The following is an 18,699-nucleotide window of genomic DNA, read 5'->3' as shown; positions in this document are numbered from 1 at the left end:
CCCAGATGCTATAGAGCAGCTGCATAGACCACCTCTCCCCCTTCACAGCAGAGGGAGTGAAGAAGACGCAGCTTCCCCTTGCTCCTTGTCCTGCCGGTCTGTGCTGCACCGCAGGCTGATGCTACACAGGGTGGTAGGTGCTGCACAGGCACCGTGCGGGGAGCCTTCGTCTCCAGGAGCCCCGGCACTGCATCCCTGAGGATCAGCGGAGAGCGATTCAGCATCGCTGCCTGGGAAGTGCCAACTGCTGAGATACTGAATATTCAAGCTAGACTCGGTGGCTTAATACAAGGGTGAGAAATCATAAAAAGGAGTGCTCTTTGCTGTCTCTGCCTCTCTCTCTTACAATATTTTTAAAATGGCTGAGTTGTGCCAAAAGATACAAGTTGTCTTTGAAACAATTTTTAAGTGTAAATGTGACATTTCCTCCACTAATCACACTTTCTTCAGGTGAAAGATAATAAAGTTGTCTGACTAGCTCAGCCCTGGGTCTTTGCTTGAGTAGTTACTCCAGAATGAATTATATCCATAGTGGTGGTTTCGTAAGTTCTTCTCTTTTTTGTGTTAAGCGCTCAGCTCATTTAGCATCTCAGTTTGAATGTGAAAATATTCTAAGAGGTGAAAGATCAGTGATTTATATGTAGTACCCAGCATCCTTCTGCCCAGTCCTCATTTTACTTTGAGATGATGTCGTAACAGATACATCTGTGCAGAGAACGTACTGTATTTTTTTCCCAAAAGATTAAAAATCCATGCTAATTTCATGCCTCAATCACAGGACATCTTTAATTAAAAGATAAACGACAAAATAATGTTAGTGTGGATGGTATATAATTGCAGCTAATTATTTGTTTATTATTAATTTTTTATTCTTGAAAATCCATGTACATGTATGCTCATTTCCATCTTCTTCTCTAACCAAAAGCAAACCGCTCAATGTCTCTAGCCATATGGATTTTGTGTGCCATTCAGAGCAACCCAGTCTTATATGGTAATGACTCAACAACTTTCTGAATCCAGTTAGCAGCTTTATAGATCGTTACTCAAAGTATCTCATAGTTAAGTTTCATAACAGTCCCACTTAGATTATCTCACATCCTCCATGTAACTATTCATTAAAGGCAGCCATGCCTTCTATCAGCAAAGGAGTCATTCACCGTTAGTATTTCTTTCTCTTGGTCACCACACCCTACTTCTATCCATCCTGGCTTCTTAAGATCCAAAAGCCAAACAGTCAGCTTGGGCTGATGTCCCACAATACAGGGGAATAGTTAAAGGCAATGATCTTGAATAGATTAATCTTTAATGGCAGTAACCTCTTAAGCATTGCTGCTATATTTGATGAAACACTGAGTGAGCTTACAAGCACAGGTCTCTCTTCCCAGGATCTGTATTACATTTGCCAGAAGGGATAACTTCACTTGCACAGAATGAAATTTGTGCTAGAGCAGGGGCCCTATGAAGGACCCTACACACATAAGGTCTGCTCAGACCACTGACCTCAGGCTTAACTGGTGGCAAAAGAGTTTGCACTGTTGCAAAGTTCAGCTGTCATAGCTGGTTTTGCGTACCTCTTCTCATGCTGTCCTGAACACATTCATTCATTTCCTAACCAAACTGATGTATCATCATTTTTAAGAAGAGAATCTGACTGGCTGCTTCTGCTGGTCAGTTTTAAAAACATTGCTACCCAGGGACCTGTCCCTCTTGTTTTGTAAATGTCAGCTGAATCCTCAGTTGGCAGAAAGAGATGTCATCCCATTGCCTTCAGTGGGAATAGGTCAGGAGATTGGACTCAGCAGCATTTGGGGACAGCCAGATGGGTTTTCTTCCTCTACCTTATATCTGAGTCTCATTTTGAACACAATGTATAACACGTTTTTATATGAACTTAGGGGAAAGAAAGGAGGATGTGCTTCAGTGCTTATGTGGATTCAGTGGAGTACCAGCTTGTGATTTTAGCCCCTGTTTCCACGTGCGTTTCTCCTGGCAGCGTAAGTCTTGGTTTGTGCTATTCTCATCCCCGCACTGTGCTGGCACAGTGACTGATGTGGCCATTCAGTGAACCAGATTGGGAATCTAAGTCTTTTTTTCTTTTTCTACCTGGTCATTTTTGAATCACATCAGCTCGCTAGTGTGGTTCAGCACACATGCAGCCACTCAGGCAAATGTGCTGGTTTAGTACAGTAGGGCAAATCAGAGAAGCAGGGAGAAGCACCTGGAGACAGGATTGGAGAAGGATTTGTGCAAACAGCACTGCTGCTCTGTTTTATTGACTCACCCGTGTGCTACTGAAATGCTCACCCAGTATTTGGGGAAAAGAAAATAGATACAGGCTCAACCTTAAAAAAAAAAAAAAAAAAAAAGAAAAGAAAAAAAAAGACTCAAAGATTGATCCAACACAGTATGGATCTAAGCATGGGCTTTGTAGGTGAATTCTGAGCCTGATCCAGATTCTTTCATTGCTTTGCTGTGGACTTTCTGTGATGTATTGTGGGATATACAGAATCAGAACTGAGATCTGTTGAGATACAAGGGACTAAGCTTGTCCCTTCCAGTGCAGATATGCTAGCAATATAAGAAAGCTCTCATCCAGCTTAGAAGTGCTTATAAATGTTTTGACTGTCCTATAACTGTCCAAGCATGCAACCCATGCTTTGGACTGATGCTTCAGCTTCTGTGGTGGGTTTATCCTCGTGAAGGGTGAGATCATTTTAACCTTTCCTCATACGGATGCTAAAGTAAAATCACAATAGCTTCAAGTGTCATGATACTGATTAAATCCTGTGGATGAAAAGCGTGTGATTTTCAGGAGTGAGATCTGCCAGTGTCTCTCTCCCTTTATCTACTTCACGCTGCTCAGCGATCAGCTGAGTTGGGTTGAGCGATCAGCTTACTGGGTTGTCCAAACTGTTTCTCTGTGTCTTCACCTTTTGGTAGAGACTACAGTGCAAAATGTCACGGGAATATTGTGGTCTCCCTCGTCTTCCTCTTTAAGGGCTACAGTGTTTCCTCTGTCATCTCTTCCATTTTAAGGAGCTATATTCCCTCACAGAGTCTACACACCCAGCACCTGTGTTTGTTCAGCCATCTCTGCAGAGAGGTGGTGTCACTGGCTGGGGAGAAGAGTTTGTGCACGTGAGTGCAGTGGAGAGACACGGTGGATGCAGATGATTCGGAAGGGAGCATGAGTAGCATTGCAACCCTCTCAGCAGTGGGTGCCTAATAATTTTCATATTCTTTGGCACTGTGTATGTTTCAAAACACAATGTTAGAACACCAGCCATCCTGGCTAGGTGTGACAAGAATTAGGCAAAGTAGAGAACAGCGTCTGCTGATCTTAATGGTGTGACCTCCCGGTGACACTTGGCGAGGTGACTGTTCAGGTGGAGCTACCTGTAATCTCAGAAGGAGCATCTTCTTCTTCCTTGTTTGTTACTGTAGTTCAAATGAAGAAGATCTGCTAGCAGAGATGATGGTGTTCAAGGTCATGCTACCAAATTGCTGCATCTTATGTATAATAAATACCAGTCTCCTCTTCTATAACTCTGAAGTCAGTAATGTAAGAATAACCTGAGTTCATTTCAGTTAGCTATCTGGACTGATAGTTGCTGTCTGGGTGCAGCTGTATGCAACCTACACGGAATTACCTACACGTAAGGCAGGCATGTGGGACTGTGGTGCAGGAGCCTGTGGCACGTTTGAGTCTTTCTGCTATGACTTAGACAATCGTGTCAAGAATTTGATCTTTTTTTGAGGAGAAAGGAGAGTATACGTCTTAAGCCTGTTTAAGAGAGTCTCCAGTTCAGGGAACAACAGACTGCAGTACTCTCAAAGTAGTACATGCCCCCATTAAGCCATTCCTCGTTACTGTACAGGCATAAGTCATAAATAGTTTATTTGTTCCTTGGCAACTTCATATTTCATGTAAGAATGAAAGAACACATATGCAATGGAACTTTTATGAGATCAACATTTAATCCTGAAAAAGATTTAATAAACATCAAGATTTTCCCAAAACTGATGATCTTACCAGTCCAAGCAAACTTGCAAAGGTTAATAAAAAACTAGCCTTTGCAGAAATGGCTATAAATGTATATATACACTTACATACACATATTCTTATACAAGTACTTGGGGTTATTTTTCCTTGTAGCTGAGTTGTGGCCTCCCATTCTCCGCTGCAAAAGGCAGTGTACGTAGATAAAATGAAAGGCAGCTCCTTCCTCGCAGCTATTGTATACATAAGGAAGATGTACAGTAAGCAAATACAGAACAGCAAGTGAGTGAGAATGAGGAGGCCAGGATAACATGTACGAATACGAGGGAAACATGGCTGGTTATTCAGAGGCTCTATAAGATGAGATTATATTGAGTTATATGAGTTATATTGAGGCTCTATAAGATGAGATTTCTATTACGTTTCTATGTATTTCTGTTATGAGATTAGCTGATCTGCGGTATGTCCTTGGACATGTAATTTCTTCTGCGTTTTTCAGTCTCTCTACCTGCAACAGGGCATAAAGTTAATCAGCTTCTATGTCAAAAGGCCATAGTCCCCAGAGTTGTTGTCCTCCTCAGGGCCAACTAGCCTTTGTTCAAGGATCGGTGTCTCAGATGTCTCCTAGTCCCTGGACTTCCCCAGATTGCCTTGGGGTGCAGATTTCCAACAGGCTTGTTTGCAGTATTGTTTTGTTAGAAGAAAGACTTCATCCTTATTTTAAGATTGCCTGGGGTTGAATGTGAACTTGGACAGCTGAAAGCAAAGGGTTAACCTCTTGATATAAACTCAGAAAAGCATAAAAGAGAAAGATGCAGTTCAGCCTATCAAGGATATGCAGCATCTTCTGTGGCTGTTCCTTAGAGCTTTCCTAAGGCATCTCTCAGCCCTGAAGCAAAGGGGACAAGCAGCTGAGTGACATTCTCCCTTTGGGATGCTGTCTTACAGAGTGGACTTTTCTGGGGTTTTTGTTTGGTTTTTCATTGGCTTTAGGCAGTGAAAGATAACTCAGCAGCACTCTGCTTTCCTGTCTGCTGTATTTCAACATTGGCCTGTAAGGCTAATGAAAGGGTTGCTGGCCTAAGGAGAGTCATTTTCAGAGGATTCCTTTCCCTCTCAGTCTGTTGGTCTGTACTGTTTCCCTTCAAAAGTTTTTCCCTGTTTGCTTTATTTCCTGGGAATCTGGTGTTGGTACCACAGAGCTCTTCTGCCAGGTATAGCAGCAATGGTTTGTATTTCCTACCTCCTTGGCTTCCTGAACTGGGCTTTTTTCCCCATCTCCTTTTAATGCGATGGGATAAACAAATACACAGTGTGTATTCAGTTGGAGCTACAAGGAGCTATCTTTGCGACTCAAGTAACTTTCTGCATTTTAAAGACCGTTACATTATTTTATGCTAAAGAGTTGAAGAGTACTGCCACCTAGTTCATCCTCCTACTCCAAAACAGGATCAGCTCTACTTATAGCATTCCTGACAGACACTTGTATAACCAGTCCTTAAAGATTTCCAGCGATGGGGACCCCACTGCCTTTCCAAGCAAATTTTCCAGCTGAACATTTCTGCAATATGAGCTCATTACTTTCGTCTCCTGCCTCTTGTGAATGTTGATGAACAGATTATTACCTAACTCTGTGCAGCAGCATTTTATATATTTGAAGGGTGTTTTCATGCTCTCTCTTCTTTAGGCCGAGCAACCTGTGTTCTCTCAGTCTTTCCTTATAATTTGTATTATCTAGACATCTGCCTGTTCTCATTGCTCCCCAGTGATCTGCCTCCAGTTGCCTCACATCTTTCTTGAGGTGTGGAGAGGGTCCTTCAGCTGAGCCAGTAGCAGTGTTGAGTAGGGCAGAAGGATGTCACTCCGGCTGCATTCCAGCAGCTTGTCCCAGAGTGGTGCTTGCTTAGCTTAAAGCAGCACAGCGTCACAGGTTCGCCTTCAGCTCATGATTCTGTGTGGTCCTTAGACGTTTTGTGCAGCACTGCTCTATGCCCAGTTGTTCCTCATCCTCGGTGGACGCAGCTAGTTGTTCTTGGCTAAATACAGAAGCTTACACTTGTCCTGGTTGAATTGTATCCTTCAGCTTTTCCAGTTTGTCAAGATTATTCTAATCTTGTCCTCAGTTATACTTACTCTTACCCAGCTTAATGTAATCTGCCAGTTAACAAACACTTCTGCTGCATCACCTATTCCATTAATGAAAATATTCCATCATCCAGGAGCCAGGATGAAGAACCCTACAAGAACGATCCTTCAGATTTGGCTATGAACTGTGGATAACTGCTTCCAGAAATGACAAATTATTGGCAGCTGCTCCAGCCATTTGAAATATCGCCTTTTAGTAGTAATCGTATTGATCACCAGTTTTCTCATTTACCTTCACGCAACTCCCTCCAAGGTGAAATGTTTAGTAAGGCAGATTTTGTACTACCTAATTTCATGAACTGGATTTAGTATTTTTATTCTTTTTATTCACTTTTTGTTATAACTTTTAAAATTTTTTCCTAAGATTTTTCAACTTTGTCTGAAACTGCTTGCAACTGCCAATGGATCCATGTTTTGTGGCATATTGATCTTTGACCATTTTTTCTTATCTGGTTTAGCTGACTGCGAAGATATATGCCATACGCACATACACACCCCTACACGCGCACCTGCCGCCCATGGTGTTTGCTACTTCCTGCAATTTATTGTTTCATTTATTGATTATTGGTTTATTAGCCGGTTACCCCTGTATAGAGAGAAATTAGGTTGTTTTGACTAGATTTGCTCGATATATCCATGTTTTCTATTTTCTCTTTTTTATTTCCATTGTGTGCTTCCAAGTGGTTTGGTAATCTGCACCAGAGCCTTTCTGGGAATTTAAAGTAAGAGCAAATGGTCTATAGCTCCTATGGCTTCCTAGCTTTTTTTCCATTTTCAAAAATAAGCACCCTGTTTGACCTTTTCCAAACATTTGGTACCTTACGTGTCCTCCATGAACTCTCAAAGACAACTTATAACAGCTCTGAGATTTCTTCTGCTCATTCATAAAGTATCTTAGGGCAAAGTTCATCTCTTGGACAATTTGAGAACATTTGATTTACTCTAGTGCTCCCTGTGTATTCCGCATTCTGGACTGAAATCTTATCCGTTCTTTCCTGGTATTAATTCCTGCTAGTGAGAGGATCAGTTGGCCTTTTTTAGTAAAGTCTTAGCAAAAATAGTATTTTGATCTTCCTAGTGTAATGTCTCAATGGCTTTCTTTCCTTTCATGAGTGGCAGACCAATAATTTCATTGTACTTACAGAACGGTGCATCGCATTTTGTGCCTTGACCTTTAGTCAATAAAACACATGGTGTTTTATTGCGTGATGCTCGTATCATCTTACCGTAGGAGGTGTTCACTATCCATACATCCTATCACATTCACGTTTTTTGTTTCATTTGTCTTTTCATAAAGAGTAGCCGTATTATTAAGAGGGCACCATGCCAAACATGGCAGTTAGAGTTTTCTGAAGTAATGCTCATTATGACGGCTGTAAAAGTTCTGGCCAGTGCACCTGGTTGGTATATGTTGTCATCATTTGGCTAGTTTCAATGGTGCTGTGACAGTTTTCCCATCATTATATTCAAAATAAGCAGTCAAGCCTCACCTACAAGACACGGGCTCTTTGTCTGTCATCGTGGTCCAAATGTATTACCTGTGCAAATGGGACCCAGCAAGAGAACTGTTTAACAGCCAGACAGTTTTCCTGTGTTTTAACAGTAGTTTAATCTGCTGGCCAGTAGTTATCCTTACTTTGAGGACTTTTTCTGAGTTGTCTTCCCAAGGCAGCAACTGTCAGAAAAGCAGTGAGGACGGGTTTCTTGTGATTGTCTGTGTGGAACCACACTACCCTCGGGGAGGGAAAGTGGGGAATTTCTGTATCTCCAAAACAAATGCAGTTAGCCAGATTAAGGCTCATAAAACCTGACAATTCTGAGAGGAAAAAAACATATGGACTGGAAGGAGATAGTAAACCACTTAATTGTGCAAGTGGCTGCAGAATTTTCACCAGGTTCAATGGATACTGTAAGCAGCCCTGTTGAGAAACCCCTATATTTGCGCACACAGGGGTACAAATGTTTTTAAGTTGCCTTCTAGTGCTGAAGGCTGCCCAGGGGGGCAGGCACTTTTAATGTGTTGCTTTTACACAAAAAATGGCAAGTGATTTCTTTTAACCTCTGCTTTCAATTTTTAAGTCCCTCCTGTCTTCTGGTCCCAGGTTAACTCATCTCTTCCTGCTCCCTTCTTCTTCTCCCCATCCTGTTTTCTCCTGATTTGGGATTAGTTTGTCACTTAACAAACAGCACATTTGTTTACCTGATGTTGGTTCTGCACTTTTCCCTGCCCTGTCCATTGCATATGGGATGAGTTGCTTTTTCCTGCCGTAGCCTGTTTTGTTCAGGGCTGCTGTACAATTTGCAGAAAAGAAAGGTGACTGAAAGTGTGTGTGTGGGAAGAGTAACTTGAAAGAAGGGTAACTCAAAGGGTCTGTGCCTGCATTTATCCAAGTCCCCCCTCTCTCATCGATTTGCTGTGTGACCTTGGAAAAACTTCTTGATCGGAGTCCAGAGCCATGTTCCTCTTTACCTCAACTCTCTGCAAGTGTAAAGGGAACTTAAACACCTAGCTCCTGTGCATGGTGAGGACAAAACCACAAATCTCAGTGATGAAATCTATACAAGTACCTGAAACAGCATTCAGTCCTTCCCATGCACTTGTCTGCCATCTAAGTTTGTAGACCCTGATTTCTGCTAGTACTCAGTGGAGATACATCTGAACCAGCTGTCACTCCCATCCATCTTCATTTCTTAGGAGAATGGATTGTTTTAAATTCTCATATATATTCCCTTTTTACTCGATTATGAAATATGTTTTAATTTGACAGCAATGTTATTTTTAGTAATACTTTTTGTAGACTTTAGTATTAACATCTAGTTGGGGGAAAAAACTGCTAAATATTTATACTTCTCTTCTTTGATCTTTCACTCAGAAGAACTGAAAAGGTATCACACTTAACATTTTTACTATAAATATTTTAGATAGCATTTGAAAGAGTCCGAATTCACCTCTCGTGTTGGATTTGTTCAGATTATTGAGATAGGTTGTCACTCTTATGTGCTTCCAGATGGCATTTCAGTTGCCAATGGTTGGAAACTTTTGAGCGATCCTGTTGTGGCTAATGACCAGCGATGGAATCATTAATATTGCTGTTTGACAGAAGTAGGACCAGAGCCTCTTCCATCCTCTTACTTGTATGCTGTGGCTCAGAGGGAGATGAATATAATGTCTTCGCACAAGAAGCACAACAACTCTGCAAACACAGTGTGTCTTCCAGTTACTCTTTGCAAACACCCGCTCCAGTACTAGCCAGTTGCCCTGGAAGGGCACGAGGGGTTGTGAATGAGGTATCTAAGTCATGAAGTTCTGCCAGACCCACAGAGCCTGTTGCTGCTGGAGCGGCCTCATTCTACCATTAAATTACTAGGGATTTAGGAGGTCAAGAGAAATGTGGAAAAAGTGGGAAAGCCAGCAATGACAGAAAATATGTTGATTTGTTGTGGTTTTACTCACTGAAAATGTAAATTTTTCTGTAAGAATTTTCTGGCTAGCAGCCAAAACACTTCAGCTGCCAGCGCTGCCAGGGCTTCCAGGTATCGGATGCTTCTGTTCTCCTCAGTATGCTCTGATTCCTCATCAGCTATGTCAGCCAAGTTTCTTTTCCAGAGAGAGGAGGTGATCCATCATAGGAATTTTTTGCCTTGGCCTATCATGGGAAATGTAGTCCTGCCATGGATTCTGAACAGGGAAAGTGAAAGTCAAGTAGCTTAGATGGCAGTTCCCATGAGACACAATATCCAAATCAAGTTATTTTGTTCTTTTGTTTGCTGGGTTGGAGAATGTTTAAGCCTCTAGTGGTCAATTTTTAAACAACAAATAACAAAAAGTATTACCCCTTGCATTTTGTTTTGGTGAAAACACAATTAGACTTTGAAAAGCATTTGACACGGAACCTTTTCAGTCAAACGTAGGGAAAGTGAAGCAAAATAAAACCCTGTGCTGTACACAGAACAGGTATTCTGTCCTGCCTGACGCCGAGACTAACGCTTTTTCTCTCTTACTTTCAGCATCCAATTATTTTTCTGTGTTTAGTATATAAAATGAAGGATCTCAAGTGTTTTACCAAACAACCTTCTCTTGTTTGCCACTGCAATGGGTAGAAGTTATTTCACTGGATTTTGTATGTGTGCGTTTGTATCGGAAAGTTCACTTTTTCCTGTCTTGATACCACCTGTGCAGTCCTTGTATCTGTCATAGTGATAACCCTGAAGAAAAAGTAGGTTTTCATACCCTATTCTGAGCCTCACAGGCTTGCACATGTTCTGTGTGCATGTCCACTGCACGGCTTTCTTTTATTCCTGAAAGGCTCAGCCTTGGTAAGTTGAGAGACTCATTCCATTAAAAGTGCATAACGTTGCATCTGTCTGGTATGATGAGTGCTCCAGGGTTACTATGCTGACAGCAAGGCAAGTCTTGAAGATATTCAGCCGCTAGCCTACTCTTGAATCTTCCTGGATTTAGAGCAGGATTTTGATCTGACTCACTAGATGGAGTGGTGAGCCCCTAAAAACTGAGGTGGCCCAGTATGAACTGAGAGCACAAAGTTTGTCTTACAAGAGGGACAACTCTCAGTCACATCCGAGTTTAAATCTATGTGGAATGGATTCCTCAGTATTGGCATAGGTCAGATATGATGGGAGTTCTGTCGCCTGTGCTTGATAGATGATTTTCCCAAAGAGAGGGAGATTGGAGGACAAGCAGTCGTCACTGATGCTGGAATCCATCCCCTTGAGAACTGGTTTCATACCTGCTTTACAACCATTGATCATTGCTTTCTTCAAGGAATCAGTGAGTCATTGTATTAAAAACGAAAACAACAAACCACAATCCCAAACCCCAAGGCTTTGCAGTTTTTTTCTGGCCTTCCGTGGCAGCAAAAGTCTGTGTCACAGTTAGCTTATGATCCTGTGGGGACTTTGGATTTTCTTTTGCTATAATGGAGAATGATATTTTTCTCCTTATTCTTCACCCTAGTGCTATTTCATCGTTGCCTGCATGTAATGGATTCCATTACTTTTGATGCTGTGAGGCTTAAGAGCTTTTTAATGGGAAGTGCTTGGATCTGAGATGGGTTGACTGTATTGTTGGCTGGTTACTGAGACAACTGTAACAGTGCACAAGGGAAATACTCTCTCAGTTTCTTGTGTAACTCGGTCTGTTTACAAGAGTTCCCTCTGCTTGGGAGCCGGCAGAAAAGAGCCCTGCGCCGCTCACGTTAGTTCTTCTTTTGCTGGCATGTATCAAACCAAGGTGGTCTGGTGAAAAGAGAAAAGGGGCCAAAGTGCTGGACCAAAGCACAAGTAATTGCTTGGATTGTTTCACTAAACATTTAGTGAGTACATCTAACAGCCAGGAGACTTTCTCTTTCAGGTGATGCTTATGAATTATTTTTTTCAGTATATGTCTGTTTATATCTCTTCCTGCCCGTAAGAAGTTAGGTGATAGATTTAGGTAGAAAAGGAAAATCATGATCAAAACTTTCTAACCAGTCCAATGTTTTCAGATACTTGACAAGGGCTTAGATCCTGTTTATGGCTATTTAACAGTGTCTCAGTGACTGAGAAGCTGAAAAGTTTCTGAGTGCTTTCTTTTTTCATCTACCTTTCATTATCTTAACTAGCAGGTGTTATTTATGTCCTTTGCCACTGCTTCCCATACGGTGCTCTTTATCTCTCTCAATAAGCTGGCTATTAACAGATTTTTTCCTACATTAAGAGAAGAGCTTAAAATGGAATTAATATTAAAGAAAGAAAGAATGAAAAGGCCAAGCAGGTTCAGGGTTTGGTATTAAGATACAGAATTCACCAAGTCCAATTAGAAAAGGAAAATAGTCCATTACTGTCTCAATTTTGTGAAATAGAAGAACAATATTTTGGTCCAACCGTCTGTCAGTGAGCATGCATCTCTTTTAAAGCGACCACCAAAAAAATCCACAGCGGTCAAATAATGTTGACAGTCTCAACATGGTTATGTTGACCTGAACTATCTTTGAAGCTGAACCATCCTTCTGCCAGGTGTCAGCTGGAAAAGATGTGCAACAGAAATGGCTATTCCCTGCTTTCTGCGGGTTTAAAACAATTCTTTCTTCTGGAGGTGATCTAGTGCCTTTCACTAGCATCAAAATCACCTTAAACAAAAACATGCCACTTTTTAAAAATATGCTGTTGTATACAATATGCTCTTCCAGAGCAATGGAGTATTAGCATTTGAAAGGACTGATGAGAATGCATCTTTGGGAAAGGCCTTTGTTCAGAGAATTACTGCTATATTCTATGTGCATATCACCATGGTAATTGAATTATTTGCCATTGACAGTAAGGTATATAGCACAAGCCTTTTGCCATTTTCCATGATGTGGTTCCTAGCAAAGAGTGCTATTTCTCAATTTAAAATTTATAGTATGACATTTAGCAGTTGTGCCTACTATCATAGTGGTGGATGTGGTTTGAAAGCATGAAACAAAAAGGAAAAGGTAATTACATCATCTTCTTTTTCTTCTTCTTTCTTCTTTCTTCTCTCTTCTTCTTGCAGTTTAATAGTCCTCCCCATTTCTACTTACAACATGAACCATTCTGGAACTGTTGGAGCCACAAAGCGAAACCAAAGCTGTGCTCTCCGCGTGGCTTTGGCAACTGTGATGCTAGTAACATGAGACAGTATTTTCTTTTCTTCCCATCATCATCCCATTCAGGACATTGTTGCAAACAAAACAAGCCTTTCTCTTCCCTGAGGTCGTTCCATGCATGCTCAGAGCATGACGTGATCCCTGTGAAGCATGTAGTGGTCATTGAGTACTGTGTGAAGGTTTATGTAAGGTAATTACATGATGAATCTTTTGGGGGTATATAGGATACAAACTGCTATGGCAGGAATTGGGAGACCCTCAAAGAACCTCATTAACACAACTCACTTAACAGAGAGAAAATAATATCAAATACTTGCATTACCATGTGTGTAGATCTTTCATTTTAAATAATATTCTGTAGGAAAAGGTGCAACATACATATGGTGGTGAGTGGTACTGCTTAGTGCACTGCTCAGAGTACAAAAGAGATGGTACTCTGTTTTTGCTCCTTGATGCTGTGGGATATTGTCATCTCTGCTTTTCTGTTCCTCAAAGTAAATCCAGCTTTCTAGAAAAATGTCTTGTTCTGTGTTGTCCTCACCACGTAAGAGCAGGGGTAACCTCCCTACAGAAGTCTCTGTGCTTCCGTGCTTTATTTAAGACAGATGGAAAGTAGAACACAGTTAAAAAGTGAGGTTTTTCCCCTACTTACTGCTGCCCCTTTTATCTTCAAGTACAGGATGGAGAAATTTTCATTCTTGTTATGGTATTGCAAGTGGATGAGACAAATGCCAATACCAGGCATTTATTCTTCAGGCAACATTTTGGTTACCAAATGACCCAGTGTCTTAGTGTTATCTAACCACTGAGACAGGTTCCCCAGCACGTTTAGGTGTTTTGCTACCAAACAGGTGCCAACAGGTAGCTTCTGGGATCAGCTTTCTAGCCAAGTTGTATTTAAAACCTCCTTTGGTGGACTTCCATGCAGGGAAAGCTAACACACAGGTATTAATTTTTATTGCCTAACATACCCTTTCATTCTAGCCCTGGTCCCGGTGTCAGGTTGGTTTCACGTTTGTTTTATTAGACTAGTGGTAGACTGAGGCCCCTTAATTTCTTGCTGTGCTCAGATATCAGGCTGAAATATCAAAACATGTACACTGACCTTCAGGTTGGCCCCACGCAGTGAATTTGACCTGGCAGCGAGCAGCTCCCTAGCACGCGGAGGCGGCTGCGTGCCAATTCCTGAAAATCACGAGGCAAAGCTGTTTCCTCCAAAAAACGTATGAAAGAACATTAGGCATTGTTTCACTCCAGTGTTTGTTCACGGACCATATTCTTGTCTCCTCCTATGGTGTCAGAATAAATCCCTGTCTTCCTTTTCCCTTTGAGCAGTGCTTCACTGTATTCACTGTGTTTCATTACCTGAAAGCCGCAGGCTGGTGCAGAGGAGACTTGTGACACTAAGATCAGCTGAAGCCTAATGGGAGAGGAGTCCGCATGACTGCGAACCGCATGGACTTGTCTGGCGGTGCAGTTTAGGTAAATAAAGCCCAATGCGCTCACTGTTACGCTTCTAATTTTTTTTTTTTTTTTTTTTTTAACCTGGTGAGGCTGCTGTTCTAGGTTTTGGCCTCAAATTTTCTGTTGCTCAGGATAGAGAGCTACTGCTTCTGTATCATCAGGCTGCAGCGTGACATGCAGCAGAGAGTTCATTATGCATTAGCAGAGCCATCTTTAAGGTAGGCAAACACTCTGTGACTCTGCAGAACAAAAGGAAAGCAAGAAAAGGAATCAGCAAACATATTATTTGCTGACAATAATTGTTTCCAGTTGCAGCTGATGGCAGTGATTAATCACATTGTCTTAATATGTTATTTGGGGGTGGGGGGCTAAGAGCCAAGAAGTACTCTTCCCCATCTCCCTTGAAAAGTTAGCTAATACTACTCTGAAAACAATGCTTAAGGTTTTGAAACTTGCAGTGTGTCTTTTATTGAAATAGCATTGAACCATTTTACTCCTCCTTTCTAATTAGTAACAAAGATTCAAATAAACCTAGCTAAAAGGTGGGAGAAAAATGTAACATACCAACCATGTGAATTCTGTGTAGCCAGCCATGTGTATTAGTAGTTACATCATTTTTTTACTATAATTAAAATTAGATTAATTACATTTAATGCAATCCCTGGTTTATTTCTTCTGCACCAATGCTTAACTTCAGCTGCAGCTAACAGAACTCTAATCCAGTGCTGCTCTGCAAGACCTCTACCCTTTCCTAATTTAAATGCTTCCTAAGATGCTGGTTTTCCACAACACTCACAAGAAACTATTGCATCCTATTCTGACCTATTTAATTTGCCTCGTGAATGAACTGCTCACTAGGATGGAGGGAGGAGGAGACATAAACACATGGGTCAAGAGAAATCGTTACCTTCAGTTAACCATGACCAGTGAAGAAACAGTTCTGTGGCTACCCCTACCACAGCTTAAATACGTTAAGCAAACTTGTGTTTACGTCACATTAAACTGTGGTAATGAGTTTTCCATCATGAGATATATTCCCAGGATATACAAGACTTCAGGATCAAGCCTGTGACTGTACATCTTCTAAATAGATTTTCAGCCAAAGCAATTTGCAAATGGTTTTGATCAGGTGGGTTGCTGTAGCACCGTTAAAAGCTGAAATACTACCAGCTGTAATGGTATTTGCCAGCCTGGTTTTGAAAATTGTTTCTGTTGAGTCCCAATTCATTATCCCTCTCTCTTATTCAAATTTCTCTCTTGCAGCGTAGCATCTGGCCGAACCCTTGTTATTCCATTTACTTGCTTCTCCCAGGTCTGTCCTCTTGACTGCTCTGCAGAGGTGGAGCAGAGCAGAGCAACACCTTCTCCGCAGTTACACCTTCCCCTCTTTTCTCGAAGATCACTTTTCTACAGCGTTTAACCTGCACCCAGGGAAAGCTCTTGGCTGGTTTTTAGCAGTTAGCTGCAGTCAGCTTAACACTTTATGAAATGCAGTTTGCCCTTTCCTATGCTAGTCAGGTTTAACTTGCTTTATCTTCAGAGCACACAAAAAAGGAGGAATGCTTTAATTTGAAATAACCTTTTTGTTGTAAACTGCCAGTGGGAGCAGGACAAGCTTCCCATCCGTGTTGGGTGGGACACAGCTGGTATCAAATAACTATTCTGAGATAAAAAACACCTGTGCCTTTTTCTAGTAGGGTTTGAGGTTGAAATGAGTATCTTGAGAGTTATCTTTGTGTATGAGCACATATAACCTTAGTTTTAATCAAATAGTCATAATAAACGTGGTTTCTAACATGAAACAATTTTCAGGAGAGAGATGACCCGAAGCTTGCTGAATGCCTCTGTGTGCCATTAAATGCAGAGTTCTGCCAGTCTGGGAGATCCTTCTGTCTAGTACTTGATCTCTGGTTTCCCGTTATTCTTCCCCTCAGATTTTCTTTCTTTCACTGAAGTGAGTGTTTACCTTTGAAAGAAGAAGCTGTGTAGGCTCCATTTGAAACTAAAAATAAAAAGGATGGCATAACTGCCATTTAAATTCAGTAATACAAGCACTGCCATTGTAGAGATGCCCTTGCAAGAGCTATGTACTCCTCCAGCCTGTTTTTGATGGAGAGCAAGAAGATTTTTTGCTCTCTTATTCAACTTAGTGTTTTGCTCCTGGTTTTGCATTAACTTGTCTTTGCCTAACTCAGCAACTCTTAAATATTTTTTTTCCACATCATTCGCTCTTCTCTATTCCTTTTCCCTGTTCTCTTTTGCCTTTTCCTTTCCACATCAAGGTGTAAGAAATTTTGCCATGTGTGCCTGGTGCCATGTCTCACCCCGTTTCTTCCAGAGTTTGCTGGGCTGCTCCTGCACCTCGGCTGCAGCACGGCCAGTGCCCGGGCGCTGCTGTTTGGTGCTCCGCTTTGACGGCCACCCTCATCCTGTGTCTCTGTCCTTCTCCCACAAATGGAGACTTCAGATGCATTTTGCCCTTGTTTCTAATTTCCAGCGAAGGCAAAGTAGTCACCTGAATTGAAAAATAAATGTTTTACTCTGTTTTGCAGCTGTGTGTTAAGTCTCCTACCCCAGGCTGGAGCCTGGATGGCGAGGCTTGTGAGACGCCCCGCATTAGCTAGCAACATTGCTCTCCAGCGCGCAGAGGTTGCGCAGTATTTTCCTTATGCCCATCACCGCCAGCCCCACTGGTCTGAGGGGGGTATGTGTGCGCGGTGCTCCCTCGAGGTAGCCCCATTAGCACCAAAATGAGAGAGCTATAGTGTCAGCAGCAGTTCAGTGGTGTTAGCATAGATCTCTTCCTGGGCTTGTTTGCTCTGGTAAGAAGCTACCACACCGTAATACAAGTTGAGGTATAAGGCGAACTTCAGCAAAGTCCTCTGCCAAAATTAAAATTCAGCTGAGTCCCACCTCTCCGAACTGTGTATTTTAGCATTAAGGTGATTTTCAAGCAACAGGAACAAAATTAGACCGCAAATAAAAAATTATCCAGAGGGTAAGTGTTTGGCCTCGTGTATTTGCATTTGTAGGCACATGTATTTATGAGTCCTCTTTTGGTTTACATTCTGTAGGACAAAGAAGGTCAGCCATTGCTACCGTATCGTGTACCGCCACCCAGAGAGGACCTTAACGCAAGACGAGGTGCATCGCATCCATCAAGCTATTGAAGAATCAGCAGTTCGAGAACTTGGGGTTGAGGGCAGGTTCTAGCATCGCTGGTCCGAAGCCCTAATGACAGTTGCTTTTTCCTTTTTTTTTTTTCTTTCTCTTTTTTTTTTTTCTTTTTGGGGTTGAGGGTACAAGTAAAGAGAGGGGGTTTGTGACTGAACCTAGGACATGGAAAACAATTGATAAATGGGCAATGGTAAAACTACCAGATAATAAACATTACTACTGAGAAATCATTGACAAAGCGCTGGCGCTTTATTTTAAGAAATGGGGGAACAGCAGTAATGTAAGATTTCCCTCCTGTTACAATAAGAAATACGCTGCCTGGTGGTTTTCTGTGTTGTTAATTGGTCCCTGGGTTCCATTAAACTGTAAATACTTGGCATTATTTCTGTGTTGACAGGATCTTCTGTCCGTGTAACGAGTGAAGCAAATCAGAGACACAGATTAGCTCAGGGTAGAAAAACCCATCCCTCCCTCTTTTTTAAATAAGAAATGCCAGGTTTTGCTTCAGGAAATCTTCCAAGTACATCTTGCGAAGTTTGGCTCTCTTACCTTCAGAGCCCATGGATATTGCTTTCATCTGCTACAGAGAAGGAGCCAGTGTGGCTCTGGGGCCAGGCTTGGCTGTCTTCAAATGCTGGGTCATTGGTGAGTCTTTCCTGTTGAATCCCCTTGCCCCCACAGAGCTGGGCAGAACTGCTTAGTGAGGTGCTCCGAGCTGTGCCACCTTCCCCAGGTGAGGAGCTCCCCTGTCTCAGTTCTCCTCACATAGGCACCAGTGCAAGATAAGTCTGTTCCCCTGTCACCATCAAAGGATTGATATCACATGGGGCAGGATGACAGAAAAGAGAAACTCTTCCCTACAATGCCCTGAAAAGCAGCTTCCTTGATCTCTCACAGTATCTTACTTTCTAGCAGCAGTGTCTGCTCAGAAATTTGACCTTTAAGGCAGGAAACCGAACTAAAATGGGATGTCCTACTATTTCAGGCACCAGTCGCTTTACAGGGTGCTTGGCTTTTTCATTGCAGGTTATAATAAGTAAATTCTGGCAGTGGTATAGTGCTAGGACCTGTAGAAGTGTTCAAATGGTCTGATAAATACTTGATGAGCCGTTACAGATGCTGGTATGGAATATGGGACCTGGTTTTGCTTGTAATGGTATTTCATACAGTCTTGCAGGTCACATCTGGTTGCTGTGCAGGCAACATTCCCTCCTTCAGGGAAGAAGGCAGTAAAAGTGCTGCAATAAACAGCATCTAACACTGATTTATACCTTATCAAGAAACATC

General features: G+C 41.9%; 1 protein-coding gene across 3 annotated transcripts in view; it reads left to right on the top strand.

The window, feature by feature from the left end:
• FARS2 (phenylalanyl-tRNA synthetase 2, mitochondrial) overlaps nucleotides 1-17,801 on the top strand; it is a 247,651-nt gene extending 229,850 nt beyond the window's left edge. For 2 of the 3 annotated variants that reach the window (XM_075493895.1, XM_075493893.1), the window contains one exon: nucleotides 17,310-17,801. In XM_075493895.1, the coding sequence (XP_075350010.1) occupies nucleotides 17,310-17,448 (139 nt within the window). In that variant the 3' untranslated portion in view covers nucleotides 17,449-17,801. The remainder of the gene's footprint in view (nucleotides 1-17,309) is intronic. The other variant, XM_075493892.1, reaches the window with a different exon arrangement.
• The last annotated feature ends 898 nt before the right edge of the window (nucleotides 17,802-18,699 follow it).

Source organism: Mycteria americana, chromosome 2 (assembly GCF_035582795.1).
Source record: "Mycteria americana isolate JAX WOST 10 ecotype Jacksonville Zoo and Gardens chromosome 2, USCA_MyAme_1.0, whole genome shotgun sequence".
Classification (NCBI taxonomy): domain Eukaryota; kingdom Metazoa; phylum Chordata; class Aves; order Ciconiiformes; family Ciconiidae; genus Mycteria; species Mycteria americana.
This window is presented reverse-complemented; position numbering and strand designations above follow the sequence as displayed.